At 46.7% G+C, this 13,836-nt stretch overlaps 1 protein-coding gene across 2 annotated transcripts in view; it reads right to left on the bottom strand.

Annotated features, from left to right (window-relative positions):
• LOC139750903 (proline dehydrogenase 1, mitochondrial-like) overlaps positions 1-13,836 on the bottom strand; it is a 528,526-nt gene that overhangs the window by 276,308 nt on the left and 238,382 nt on the right. For both annotated transcript variants that reach the window (XM_071665786.1, XM_071665787.1), the window contains one exon: positions 7,522-7,694. In XM_071665786.1, the coding sequence (XP_071521887.1) occupies positions 7,522-7,694 (173 nt within the window). The remainder of the gene's footprint in view (positions 1-7,521; positions 7,695-13,836) is intronic.

Here is a 13,836-nt window from a genome sequence, read left to right as displayed (position 1 = left end):
TGTGAGTGGATATTACTGGTGACAGTATACTGCATGTGTGGTGGTATATTACTGGTGACAGTATACTGCATGTGTGATGGTATATTACTGGTGACAGTATACTGCATGTGTGGATGGTATATTACTGGTGACAGTATACTGCATGTGTGGGTGGTATATTACTGGTGACAGTATACTGCATGTGTGTGGTATATTACTGGTGACAGTATACTGCATGTGTGGTGGGTATATTACTGGTGACAGTATACTGCATGTGTGGATGGTATATTACTGGTGACAGTATACTGCATGTGTGATGGTATATTACTGGTGACAGTATACTGCATGTGTGGTGGTATATTACTGGTGACAGTATACTGCATGTGTGTGGTATATTACTGGTGACAGTATACTGCATGTGTGGTGGTATATTACTGGTGACAGTATACTGCATGTGTGATGGTATATTACTGGTGACAGTATACTGCATGTGTGGGGGTATATTACTGGTGACAGTATACTGCATGTGTGGGTGGTATATTACTGGTGACAGTATACTGCATGTGTGATGGTATATTACTGGTGACAGTATACTGCATGTGTGGTGGTATATTACTGGTGACAGTATACTGCATGTGTGATGGTATATTACTGGTGACAGTATACTGCATGTGTGTGGTATATTACTGGTGACAGTATACTGCATGTGTGGTGGTATATTACTGGTGACAGTATACTGCATGTGTGGTGGTATATTACTGGTGACAGTATACTGCATGTGTGGGGGTATATTACTGGTGACAGTATACTGCATGTGTGGTGGTATATTACTGGTGACAGTATACTGCATGTGTGGGGGTATATTACTGGTGACAGTATACTGCATGTGTGGGTGTATATTACTGGTGACAGTATACTGCATGTGTGATGGTATATTACTGGTGACAGTATACTGCATGTGTGGGGATATTACTGGTGACAGTATACTGCATGTGTGAGGTATATACTGGTGACAGTATACTGCATGTGTGATGGTATATTACTGGTGACAGTATACTGCATGTGTGATGGTATATTACTGGTGACAGTATACTGCATGTGTGATGGTATATTACTGGTGACAGTATACTGCATGTGTGGTGGTATATTACTGGTGACAGTATACTGCATGTGTGATGGTATATTACTGGTGACAGTATACTGCATGTGTGGTGGTATATTACTGGTGACAGTATACTGCATGTGTGATGGTATATTACTGGTGACAGTATACTGCATGTGTGGTGGTATATTACTGGTGACAGTATACTGCATGTGTGGTGGTATATTACTGGTGACAGTATACTGCATGTGTGGTGGTATATTACTGGTGACAGTATACTGCATGTGTGGTGGTATATTACTGGTGACAGTATACTGCATGTGTGGTGGTATATTACTGGTGACAGTATACTGCATGTGTGGTGGTATATTACTGGTGACAGTATACTGCATGTGTGGATGGTATATTACTGGTGACAGTATACTGCATGTGTGGTGGTATATTACTGGTGACAGTATACTGCATGTGTGGGGGTATATTACTGGTGACAGTATACTGCATGTGTGGTGGTATATTACTGGTGACAGTATACTGCATGTGTGGGGTATATTACTGGTGACAGTATACTGCATGTGTGATGGTATATACTGGTGACAGTATACTGCATGTGTGGGGTATATTACTGGTGACAGTATACTGCATGTGTGATGGTATATTACTGGTGACAGTATACTGCATGTTGTGGTATATTACTGGTGACAGTATACTGCATGTGTGTGGTATATTACTGGTGACAGTATACTGCATGTGTGGGGTATATTACTGGTGACAGTATACTGCATGTGTGATGGTATATTACTGGTGACAGTATACTGCATGTGTGATGGTATATTACTGGTGACAGTATACTGCATGTGTGGTGGTATATTACTGGTGACAGTATACTGCATGTGTGGTGGTATATTACTGGTGACAGTATACTGCATGTGTGATGGCATATTACTGGTGACAGTATACTGCATGTGTGGGGGTATATTACTGGTGACAGTATACTGCATGTGTGATGGCATATTACTGGTGACAGTATACTGCATGTGTGATGGTATATTACTGGTGACAGTATACTGCATGTGTGATGGCATATTACTGGTGACAGTATACTGCATGTGTGATGGTATATTACTGGTGACAGTATACTACATGTGTGATGGCATATTACTGGTGACAGTATACTGCATGTGTGATGGCATATTACTGGTGACAGTATACTGCATGTGTGATGGTATATTACTGGTGACAGTATACTGCATGTGTGATGGTATATTACTGGTGACAGTATACTGCATGCGTGATGGTATATTACTGGTGACAGTATACTGCATGTGTGATGGTATATTACTGGTGACAGTATACTGCATGTGTGATGGTATATTACTGGTGACAGTATACTGCATGTGTGATGGTATATTACTGGTGACAGTATACTGCATGTGTGATGGCATATTACTGGTGACAGTATACTGCATGTGTGATGGTATATTACTGGTGACAGTATACTGCATGTGTGATGGTATATTACTGGTTACAGTATACTGCATGTGTGGGGGTATATTACTGGTGACAGTATACTGCATGTGTGGGGGTATATTACTGGTGACAGTATACTGCATGTGTGGGCGTATATTACTGGTGACAGTATACTGCATATGTGGGGGTATATTACTGGTGTCAGTATACTGCATGTGTGATGGCATATTACTGGTGACAGTATACTGCATGTGTGGGGGTATATTACTGGTGACAGTATACTGCATGTGTGGGGGTATATTACTGGTGACAGTATACTGCATGTGTGATGGTATATTACTGGTGACAGTATACTGCATGTGTGGGGGTATATTACTGGTGACAGTATACTGCATGTGATGGCATATTACTAATGACAGTATACTGCATGTGTGGGGGTATATTACTGGTGACAGTATACTGCATGTGTGATGGTATATTACTGGTGACAGTATACTGCATGTGTGGGGGTATACTACTGGTGACAGTATACTGCATGTGTGGTGGTATATTACTGGTGACAGTATACTGCATGTGTGGGGGTATATTACTGGTGACAGTATACTGCATGTGTGGGGGTATACTACTGGTGACAGTATACTGCATGTGTGGGGGTATATTACTGGTGACAGTATACTGCATGTGTGGGGGTATATTACTGGTGACAGTATACTGCATATGTGGGGGTATACTACTGGTGACAGTATACTGCATGTGTGATGGTATATTACTGGTGACAGTATACTGCATGTGTGGGGGTATATTACTGGTGACAGTATACTGCATGTGTGGTGGTATACTACTGGTGACAGTATACTGCATGTGTGGGGGTATACTACTGGTGACAGTATACTGCATGTGTGGGGGTATATTACCGGTGACAGTATACTGCATGTGTGGTGGTATATTACTGGTGACAGTATACTGCATGTGTGATGGTATATTACTGGTGACAGTATACTGCATGTGTGGTGGTATATTACTGGTGACAGTATACTGCATGTGTGGGTGTATATTACTGGTGAAAGTATACTGCCGGTGTGACTACACTGTAGATGTGGGAGTATACTGCAGGTGTGAGAATATCTACAGGTATGAAAGTATAAGTATAGGTGTGCAAGTATACAATTATGGTAGTAAATTACAGGTGTGGCCTTTTAGTCTTTTTCTGACGCTACCTCTCTGGCGCGGGAAACGGCTATCAAGTATAAATACATTAGTGGAGGAGAGAGAGAACCGGAGTGTGGGGGTAACTTGAGGTAATCATGTCTATTATGACAGATGCGGAATCAAACTTACACAGGTGTGAGTGCTGCACATGTGTGGGACCACAGTGCACGGGGAGGCCATAATGGAAGTGGGGGTTTAAGACAGCTGCGGGAATGTTGGCTAAATTGGAGGTCAGAGCAAGTGTGGGAGGACTGTTCAGGTGTGGGGAGATTGCAGGTGTGAAAGTTGTGTAGGTGTGGGGAGCCTGCTGGCGTGGGGAGACTACAGGTGTAGGAAGACTGGTGTGGTGGGAAGATTAAAGATACGAGACGAATGAATGTCTTAAGAGACTGCAGGTGTAGGGAAATGCAGGTATGGAGACTACAGGGGAAAGGATACAACACAGGTGTGGAGGGTAAACAGTACAGGTGTGGAGGATAAGATAGTACAAGTATGGAGGGTAGACAGTACAGGCGTGGAGGATAAGGTAGTATAAGTGTGGAGAGTAGGCAGTACAGGTATGGAGAGTAGACAGTACAGATGTGGAGGATGATAGTACAAGTGTGGAGGGCAGGCAGTACAGGTGTGGAGGGTAGACAGTACAGATGTGGAGGATGATAGTACAAGTGTGGAGGGTAGGCAGTACAGGTATGGAGAGTAGACAGTACAGATGTGGAGGATGATAGTACAAGTGTGGAGGGCAGGCAGTACAGGTGTGGAGGGTAGACAGTACAGGTGTGGAGGATGATAGTACAAGTGTGGAGGGCAGGCAGTACAGGTGTGGAGGGTAGACAGTACAGGTGTGGAGGATGATACTACAAGTGTGGAGGGTAGGCAGTACAGGTGTGGAGGTACACAGTACAGGTGTGGAGGATGATAGTACAAGTGTGGAGGGTAGGCAGTGCAGGTGTGGAGGGTAGACAGTACAGATGTGGAGGATGATAGTATAAGTGTGGAGGGCAGGCAGTACAGGTGTGGAGGGTAGACAGTACAGGTGTGGAGGATGATAGTACAAGTGTGGAGGGCAGGCAGTACAGGTGTGGAGGTACACAGTACAGATGTGGAGGATGATAGTACAAGTGTGGAGGGCAGGCAGTACAGGTGTGGAGAGTAGACAGTACAGATGTGGAGGATGATAGTACAAGTGTGGAGGGCAGGCAGTACAGGTGTGGAGGGTAGACAGTACAGGTGTGGAGGATGATAGTACAAGTGTGGAGGGCAGGCAGTACAGGTGTGGAGGGTAGACAGTACAGGTGTGGAGGATGATACTACAAGTGTGGAGGGTAGGCAGTACAGGTGTGGAGGTAAACAGTACAGGTGTGGAGGATGATAGTACAAGTGTGGAGGGTAGGCAGTGCAGGTGTGGAGGGTAGACAGTATAGGTGTGGAGGATAAGATATTACAAGTGTGGAGGGTAGGCAGTACAGGTGTGGAGGGTAGACAGTACAGATGTGGAGGATAAGATAGTACAAGTGTGGAGGGTAGACAGTACAGGCGTGGAGGATAAGGTAGTATAAGTGTGGAGAGTAGGCAGTACAGGTGTGGAGGGTAGACAGTACAGGTGTGGAGGATAAGATAGTACAAGTGTGGAGGGTAGACAGTACAGGCGTGGGGGATAAGGTTGTATAAGTGTGGAGAGTAAGCAGTACAGGTGTGGAGGGTAGACAGTACAGATGTGGAGGATAAGATAGTACAAGTGTGGAGGGTAGACAGTACAGGCGTGGGGGATAAGACAGTATAAGTGTGGAGAGTAGGCAGTACAGGTGTGGAGGGTAGACAGTACAGGTGTGGAGGATAAGATAGTACAAGTGTGGAGGGTAGACAGTACAGGCGTGGAGGATAAGGTAGTATAAGTGTGGAGAGTAGGCAGTACAGGTATGAAGGGTAGACAGTTCAGGTGTAGAGGATGATAGTACAAGTGTGGAGGGCAGGCAGTACAGGTGTCGAGGGTAGACAGTACAGGTGTGGAGGATAAGACAGCACAAGTGTGGAGAGTAGGCAGTACAAGCATGGAGGGTAGACAGTACAAGTGTGGATGATAAGATAGTACAAGTGAGGAGGGTAGGCAGTACAGGTGTGGAGGGTAGACAGTACAGGTGTGGAGGATAGATATTACAAGTGTGGAGGGTAGGCAGTACAGGTGTGGAGGGTAGACAGTACAGGTGTGGAGGATAAGATAGTACAAGTGTGGAGGGTAGACAGTACAGGTGCGGAGGGTAGACAGTACAGGTGTGGAGGATGATAGTACAAGTGTGGAGGACAGGCAGTACAGGTGTGGAGGATATACAGTACAGGTGTGGAAGATAAGATAGTACAAGTGTGGAGAGTAGACAGTACAGGCGTGGGGTATAAGACAGTATAAGTGTGGAGGGTAGGCAGTACAGGTGTGGAGGGTAGACAGTACAGGTGTGGAGGATAGATATTACAAGTGTGGAGGGTAGGCAGTACAGGTCTGGAGGGTATACAGTACAGGTGTGGAGGATAAGATAGTACAAGTGTGGAGGGTAGACAGTACAGGCGTGGGGGATAAGGTAGTATAAGTGTGGAGAGTAGGCAGTACAGGTATGGAGAGTAGACAGTACAGGTGTGGAGGATGATAGTACAAGTGTGGAGGGCAGGCAGTACAGGTGTGGAGGATATACAGTACAGGTGTGGAAGATAAGATAGTACAAGTGTGGAGAGTAGACAGTACAGGCGTGGGGGATAAGACAGTATAAGTGTGGAGGGTAGGCAGTACAGGTGTGGAGGGTAGACAGTACAGGTCTGGAGGATAGATATTACAAGTGTGGAGGGTAGGCAGTACAGGTCTGGAGGGTATACAGTACAGGTGTGGAGGATAAGATAGTACAAGTGTGGAGGGTAGGCAGTATAGGCGTGGAGGGTAAACAGTACAGATAAGGAGGATAAGATAGAACAAGTGTAGAGTTCAGACAGTTCATGTGTGGAGGATAAGATAACAAAGGTGTGGAGGAGAGACAGTACAGGTGTGGAGGATAAGAGTACAAGTGTGGAGGATAGAGAGTACAGGTGTGGAGGATAAGATAGTGCAAGTGTGGAGGATAGACAGTACAGGTGTGGAGGATAAGATAGTACATGTGTGGGAGGTAGACAGTACAGGTGTGAAGGGTAGACAGTACAGGTGTGGAGAGGTTCATACAGTACAGGTGTGGAGGAGAGACAGTACATGTGTCGAGAGGTTCATACAGTACAGGTGTGGAGGGGAGACAGTACAGGTGTGGAGGATAAGACATAAAGGTGTGGAGGGGAGACAGCACAGGTGTGGAGGATGAAATAGTACAGGTGTGGAGGGGAGACAGTTTAGGTGTGGAGGATAAGATAGTACAGGTGTGGAGGGGAGACAGTACAGGTGTGGAGGGTAAGATAGTACAGGTGTGGAGGGGAGACAGTACAGATGTGGAGGGTAAGATAGTACAGGTGTGGAGAGGAGACAGTACAGGTGTGGAGGGTAAGATAGTACAGATGTGGAGGGTAAGATAGTACAGGTGTGGAGAGGAGACAGTACAGGTGTGGAGGGTAAGATAGTAAGGAGGGGAGACAGTACAAGAGTGGGTCGGTCATACAGTACAGGTATGGAAGGGAGACTGTACAGCGGTGGCCTACAACAGGATAATAAAAATAATAATAATAATAATACATGATAATAATAATAATAATAATAATACAACAGGATAATAATAATAATACAACAGAAGGTAGGTCATTACCTGATACAGCGTCAATACAGTCTATGAATGTCTCCATGTTCTTCTCACACTGCGCCTCGTTCACGTAAAAGTAGGTACGTGCCCCAGACACCTGGAACCTACGGTCGGCGAACTTACGCTGGGGTGTGTACCGTTCTATGGTGTTCGATCCCTCAGCCTTAGACTCGCAGCTCCTGTGTGGAGTGAGAAGGATCAGTCATGTGGGGTGAGGAGGATCAGTCATGTGGGGTGTGGAGGATCAGTCATGTGGGGTGAGGATCAGTCATGTGGGGTGAGGAGGATCAGTCATGTGGGGTGAGGAGGATCAGTCATGTGGGGTGAGGAGGATCAGTCATGTGGGGTGTGGAGGATCAGTCATGTGGGGTGTGGAGGATCAGTCATGTGGAGTGAGGAGGATCAGTCATGTGGGGTGAGGAGGATCAGTCATGTGGAGTGAGGAGGATCAGTCATGTGGGGTGAGGAGGATCAGTCATGTGGAGTGAGGAGGATCAGTCATGAGGGGTGAGGAGGATCAGTCATGTGGGGTGTGGAGGATCAGTCATGTGGGGTGTGGAGGATCAGTCATGTGGGGTGAGGAGGATCAGTCATGTGGGGTGAGGAGGATCAGTCATGTGGGGTGAGGAGGATCAGTCATGTGGAGTGAGGAGGATCAGTCATGTGGGGTGAGGAGGATCAGTCATGTGGGGTGAGGAGGATCAGTCATGTGGGGTGTGGAGGATCAGTCATGTGGAGTGAGGAGGATCAGTCATGTGGAGTGAGGAGGATCAGCCATGTGGGGTGTGGAGGATCAGTCATGTGGGGTGTGGAGGATCAGTCATGTGGGGTGAGGAGGATCAGTCATGTGGGGTGAGGAGGATCAGTCATGTGGGGTGTGGAGGATCAGTCATGTGGGGTGTGGAGGATCAGTCATGTGGAGTGAGGAGGATCAGTCATGTGGGGTGTGGAGGATCAGTCATGTGGGGTGTGGAGGATCAGTCATGTGGAGTGAGGAGGATCAGTCATGTGGGGTGAGGAGGATCAGTCATGTGGGGTGTGGAGGATCAGTCATGTGGGGTGTGGAGGATCAGTCATGTGGGGTGAGGAGGATCAGTCATGTGGGGTGAGGAGGATCAGTCATGTGGGGTGTGGAGGATCAGTCATGTGGGTGAGGAGGATCAGTCATGTGGGGTGAGGAGGATCAGTCATGTGGGGTGAGGAGGATCAGTCATGTGGGGTGAGGAGGATCAGTCATGTGGAGTGAGGAGGATCAGTCATGTGGGGTGAAGAGGATCAGTCATGTGGGGTGTGGAGGATCAGTCATGTGGGAGTGAGGAGGATCAGTCATGTGGGGTGTGGAGGATCAGTCATGTGGGGTGAGGAGGATCAGTCATGTGGGGTGAGGAGGATCAGTCATGTGGGGTGTGGAGGATCAGTCATGTGGGGTGAGGAGGATCAGTCATGTGGGGTGAGGAGGATCAGTCATGTGGGGTGAGGAGGATCAGTCATGTGGGGTGAGGAGGATCAGTCATGTGGGGTGAGGAGGATCAGTCATGTGGGGTGAGGAGGATCAGTCATGTGGGGTGTGGAGGATCAGTCATGTGGGGTGAGGAGGATCAGTCATGAGGGGTGAGGAGGATCAGTCATGTGGGGTGAGGAGGATCAGTCATGTGGGGTGAGGAGGATCAGTCATGTGGGGTGTGGAGGATCAGTCATGTGGGGTGAGGAGGATCAGTCATGTGGGGTGAGGAGGATCAGTCATGTGGGGTGAGGAGGATCAGTCATGTGGGGTGAGGAGGATCAGTCATGTGGGGTGAGGAGGATCAGTCATGGGAGGTGTGGAGGATCAGTCATGGGAGGCACACAGTAACACAGGTATAGCTTCCTCTTCCTCCTGTGTTACGACCGTGAGTAGCGTCTGTCTGACACACAACTTGGTCACATGTCTGTAACTCATGTTGTCATTCGTGTAAATAAATACTGTGGCTTAACATGACGCAAACTGATTTTCCTCAGTCCAGAAGCCAGGTTAGGTCAACTTAGCTTCACCCTAAAAGCCAGGTTAGGTCAACTTAGCTTCACCTTAAAAGCCAAGTTAGGTCAACTTAGCTTCACCCTAAAAGCCAGGTTAGGTCAACTTAGCTTCACCCTAAAAGCCAAGTTAGGTCAACTTAGCTTCACCCTAAAAGCCAAGTTAGGTCAACTTAGCTTCACCCTAAAAGCCAGGTTAGGTCAACTTAGCTTCACCCTAAAAGCCAGGTTAGGTCAACTTAGCTTCACCCTAAAAGCCAAGTTAGGTCAACTTAGCTTCACCCTAAAAGCCAGGTTAGGTCAACTTAGCTTCACCCTAAAAGCCAGGTTAGGTCAACTTAGCTTCACCCTAAAAGCCAGGCAGGCAGGCTGGGTCACCAGGTGTGGTTGTACAACGTCTCAGTGTACCATAATGACCCTTCCTGTGTGGGGGACCATGTGTCACGTTCCTGGTGGTAACACGGGGTCAGCATCGTAATGACTGGGTGTACACGTCAGGTCGTTAGGTCAGCAGCCAAGGTACGGATGATGTTTGCGATGTATTCTAACAGAACCGAAACTTCATTCACTCACTAATGCTTCCATGTTCAGCCTTGGATCTTGACTGATGGTTTAATAAGTAACAGGAGTCCAAATATGTGACAAACTACCCATCTGTCTGGGTTACGAGGCTGCGTTCACTCACTATCACCTAAACTGTGGTGAACTGTGTCACGCAGGCAAAACTGTATGTATGGCCTCCAACCTGGAGGAGGAAGCACTTGCTAAATGTGGCTCACGTTCAGGACTGAACAACCTTATCTGGTCGACCATCTTGACCTGATCCACCACCACCACGAGTGAGCCATCACAATGTTAACAAACTGATCCACCACCACGACGAGTGAGCCATCACAATGTTAACAAACTGATCCACCACCACCACGAGTGAGCCATCACAATGTTAACAAACTGATCCACCACCACGAGTGAGTGAGCCATGACAATGTTAACAAACTGATCACCACCACCACGAGTGAGCCATCACAATGTTAACAAACTGATCCACCACCACGAGTGAGTGAGCCATGACAATGTTAACAAACTGATCCACCACCACCACGAGTGAGCCATCACAATGTTAACAAACTGATCCACCACCACGAGTGAGTGAGCCATGACAATGTTAACAAACTGATCCACCACCACCACGAGTGAGCCATCACAATGTTAACAAACTGATCCACCACCACGAGTGAGTGAGCCATGACAATGTTAACAAACTGATCCACCACCACCACGAGTGAGCCATCACAATGTTAACAAACTGATCCACCACCACGAGTGAGTGAGCCATGCACAATGTTAACAAACTGATCCACCACCACCACGAGTGAGCCATCACAATGTTAACAAACTGATCACCACCACGAGTGAGTGAGCCATGACAATGTTAACAAACTGATCCACCACCACCACGAGTGAGCCATCACATGTAACAAACTGATTCCACCACCACGAGTGAGTGAGCCATGACAATGTTAACAAACTGATCCACCACCACCACGAGTGAGCCATCACAATGTTAACAAACTGAATCCACCACCACGAGTGAGTGAGCCATGACAATGTTAACAAACTGATCCACCACCACCGACGAGTGAGCCATCACAAATGTTACAAACCCTGATCCACCACCACGACGAGTGAGCCTTCACAATGTTAACAAACTGATCACACACCACCAAGAGGTGAGCCATCACAATGTTAACAAACTGATCCACCCACCTACGAGTGAGCCATCACATGGCTAACTACTGATCCCCCCGCCCCCCCCCCCTCCACCACCACCGAGTGAGCCATCACAAGGTTAACAAACTGATCCACCCAACACGAGTGAGTGAGCCATCACAATGTTAACAAACTGATCCACCACCACGACGAGTGAGCCATCACAATGTTAACAAACTGATCCACCACCACCACGAGTGAGTGAGCCATCACAATGTTAACAAACTGATCCACCACCACGACGAGTGAGCCATCACAATGTTAACAAACTGATCCACCACCACGAGTGAGCCATCACAATGTTAACAAACTGATCCACCACCACGAGTGAGTGAGCCATCACAATGTTAACAAACTGATCCACCACCACGAGTGAGCCATCACAATGTTAACAAACTGATCCACCACCACGAGTGAGTGAGCCATCACAATGTTAACAAACTGATCCACCACCACGACTGAGCCATCACAATGTTAAAAAACTGATCCACCACCACGAGTGAGTGAGCCATCACAATGTTAACAAACTGATCCACCACCACGAGTGAGTGAGCCATCACAATGTCAACAAACTGATCCACCACCACGACTGAGCCATCACAATGTTAACAAACTGATCCACCACCACCACGAGTGAGCCATCACAATGTTAACAAACTAATCCACCACCACGAGTGAGTGAGCCATCACAATGTTAACAAACTAATCCACCACCACGAGTGAGTGAGCCATCACAATGTTAACAAACTGATCCACCACCACGAGTGAGCCATCACAATGTTAACAAACTGATCCACCACCACCACGAGTGAGCCATCACAATGTTAACAAACTGATCCACCACCACGACGAGTGAGCCATCACAATGTTAACAAACTGATCCACCATCACCACGAGTGAGTGAGCCATCACAATGTTAACAAACTGATCCACCACCACGACGAGTGAGCCATCACAATGTTAACAAACTGATCCACCACCACCACGAGTGAGTGAGCCATCACAATGTTAACAAACTGATCCACCACCACGAGTGAGTGAACCATCACAATGTTAACAAACTAACATTCAAATCAACAATTATAAGAAATCATTTGGAATGTTGATAAAAGATTATATATTTCCATCATTTCATGGCAGGCAGGAATACTATAATATGAAGAGTATTAATACTTTCATGTACAATAATGGGTTTGGCGGTAAGGTCAAGGAGAAAAGCACATGTTGGGTTGACACCAGCCACCAGCTCACGGCAGATGATGATACAACACACATAGAAAGATACAAAAATATGTTCGTGTGAGATGGTTTTCAAATCTGGCCATGTGATGAATGACCACAAACCACACACCTGTTACATGTGATGACCACACATCTGTTACATGTGATGACCACACATGTTACATGTGATGACCACACATGTTACATGTGATGACCACACACCTGTTACATGTGATGACCACACATGTTACATGTGATGACCACACATCTGTTACATGTGATGACCACACACCTGTTACATGTGATGACCACACATGTTACATGTGATGACCACACATCTGTTACATGTGATGACCACACACCTGTTACATATGATGACCACACCGTTACATGTGATGACCACACATCTGTTACATGTGATGACCACACATGTTACATGTGATGACCACACACCTGTTACATGTGATGACCACACACCTGTTACATATGATGACCACACCGTTACATGTGATGACCACACATGTTACATGTGATGACCACACACCTGTTACATATGATGACCACACCGTTACATGTGATGACCACACATCTGTTACATGTGATGACCACACACCTGTTACATATGATGACCACACCGTTACATGTGATGACCACACTTGTTACATGTGATGACCACACACCTGTTACATGTGATGACCACACACCAGTTACATGTGATGACCACACCTGTTACATGTGATGATCACACACCAGTTACATGTGATGACCACACTTGTTACATGTGATGATCACACACCAGTTACATGTGATGACCACACACCAGTTACATGTGATGACCACACCGTTACATGTGATGATCACACACCAGTTACATGTGATGACCACACACCTGTTACATGTGATGACCACACACCTGTTACATGTGATGACCACACACCTGTTACATGTGATGATCACACACCAGTTACATGTGATGACCACACACCTGTTACATGTGATGACCACACACCTGTTACATGTGATGACCACACACCTGTTACATGTGATGATCACACACCAGTTACATGTGATGACCACACATGTTACATGTGATGACCACACATGTTATATGTGATGACCACACATGTTATATAAGTATAACTCCAGCACGTTGATGAGGCCACTATTTTGTAAGTCCATTACCTCATGATGGAGACATGCCTCACTAGGCAGACGTCTTGTATCATGTGTTGTACCACCACTACATATGTGGTGTGAGGAGGTACAGGCAGGGCTGTGTGTGGTGCACATGGGGAGGGTAATACGTGCGGTGTAGGT

This window comes from Panulirus ornatus, chromosome 10 (assembly GCF_036320965.1).
Source record: "Panulirus ornatus isolate Po-2019 chromosome 10, ASM3632096v1, whole genome shotgun sequence".
Lineage (NCBI taxonomy): Eukaryota > Metazoa > Arthropoda > Malacostraca > Decapoda > Palinuridae > Panulirus > Panulirus ornatus.
This window is presented reverse-complemented; position numbering and strand designations above follow the sequence as displayed.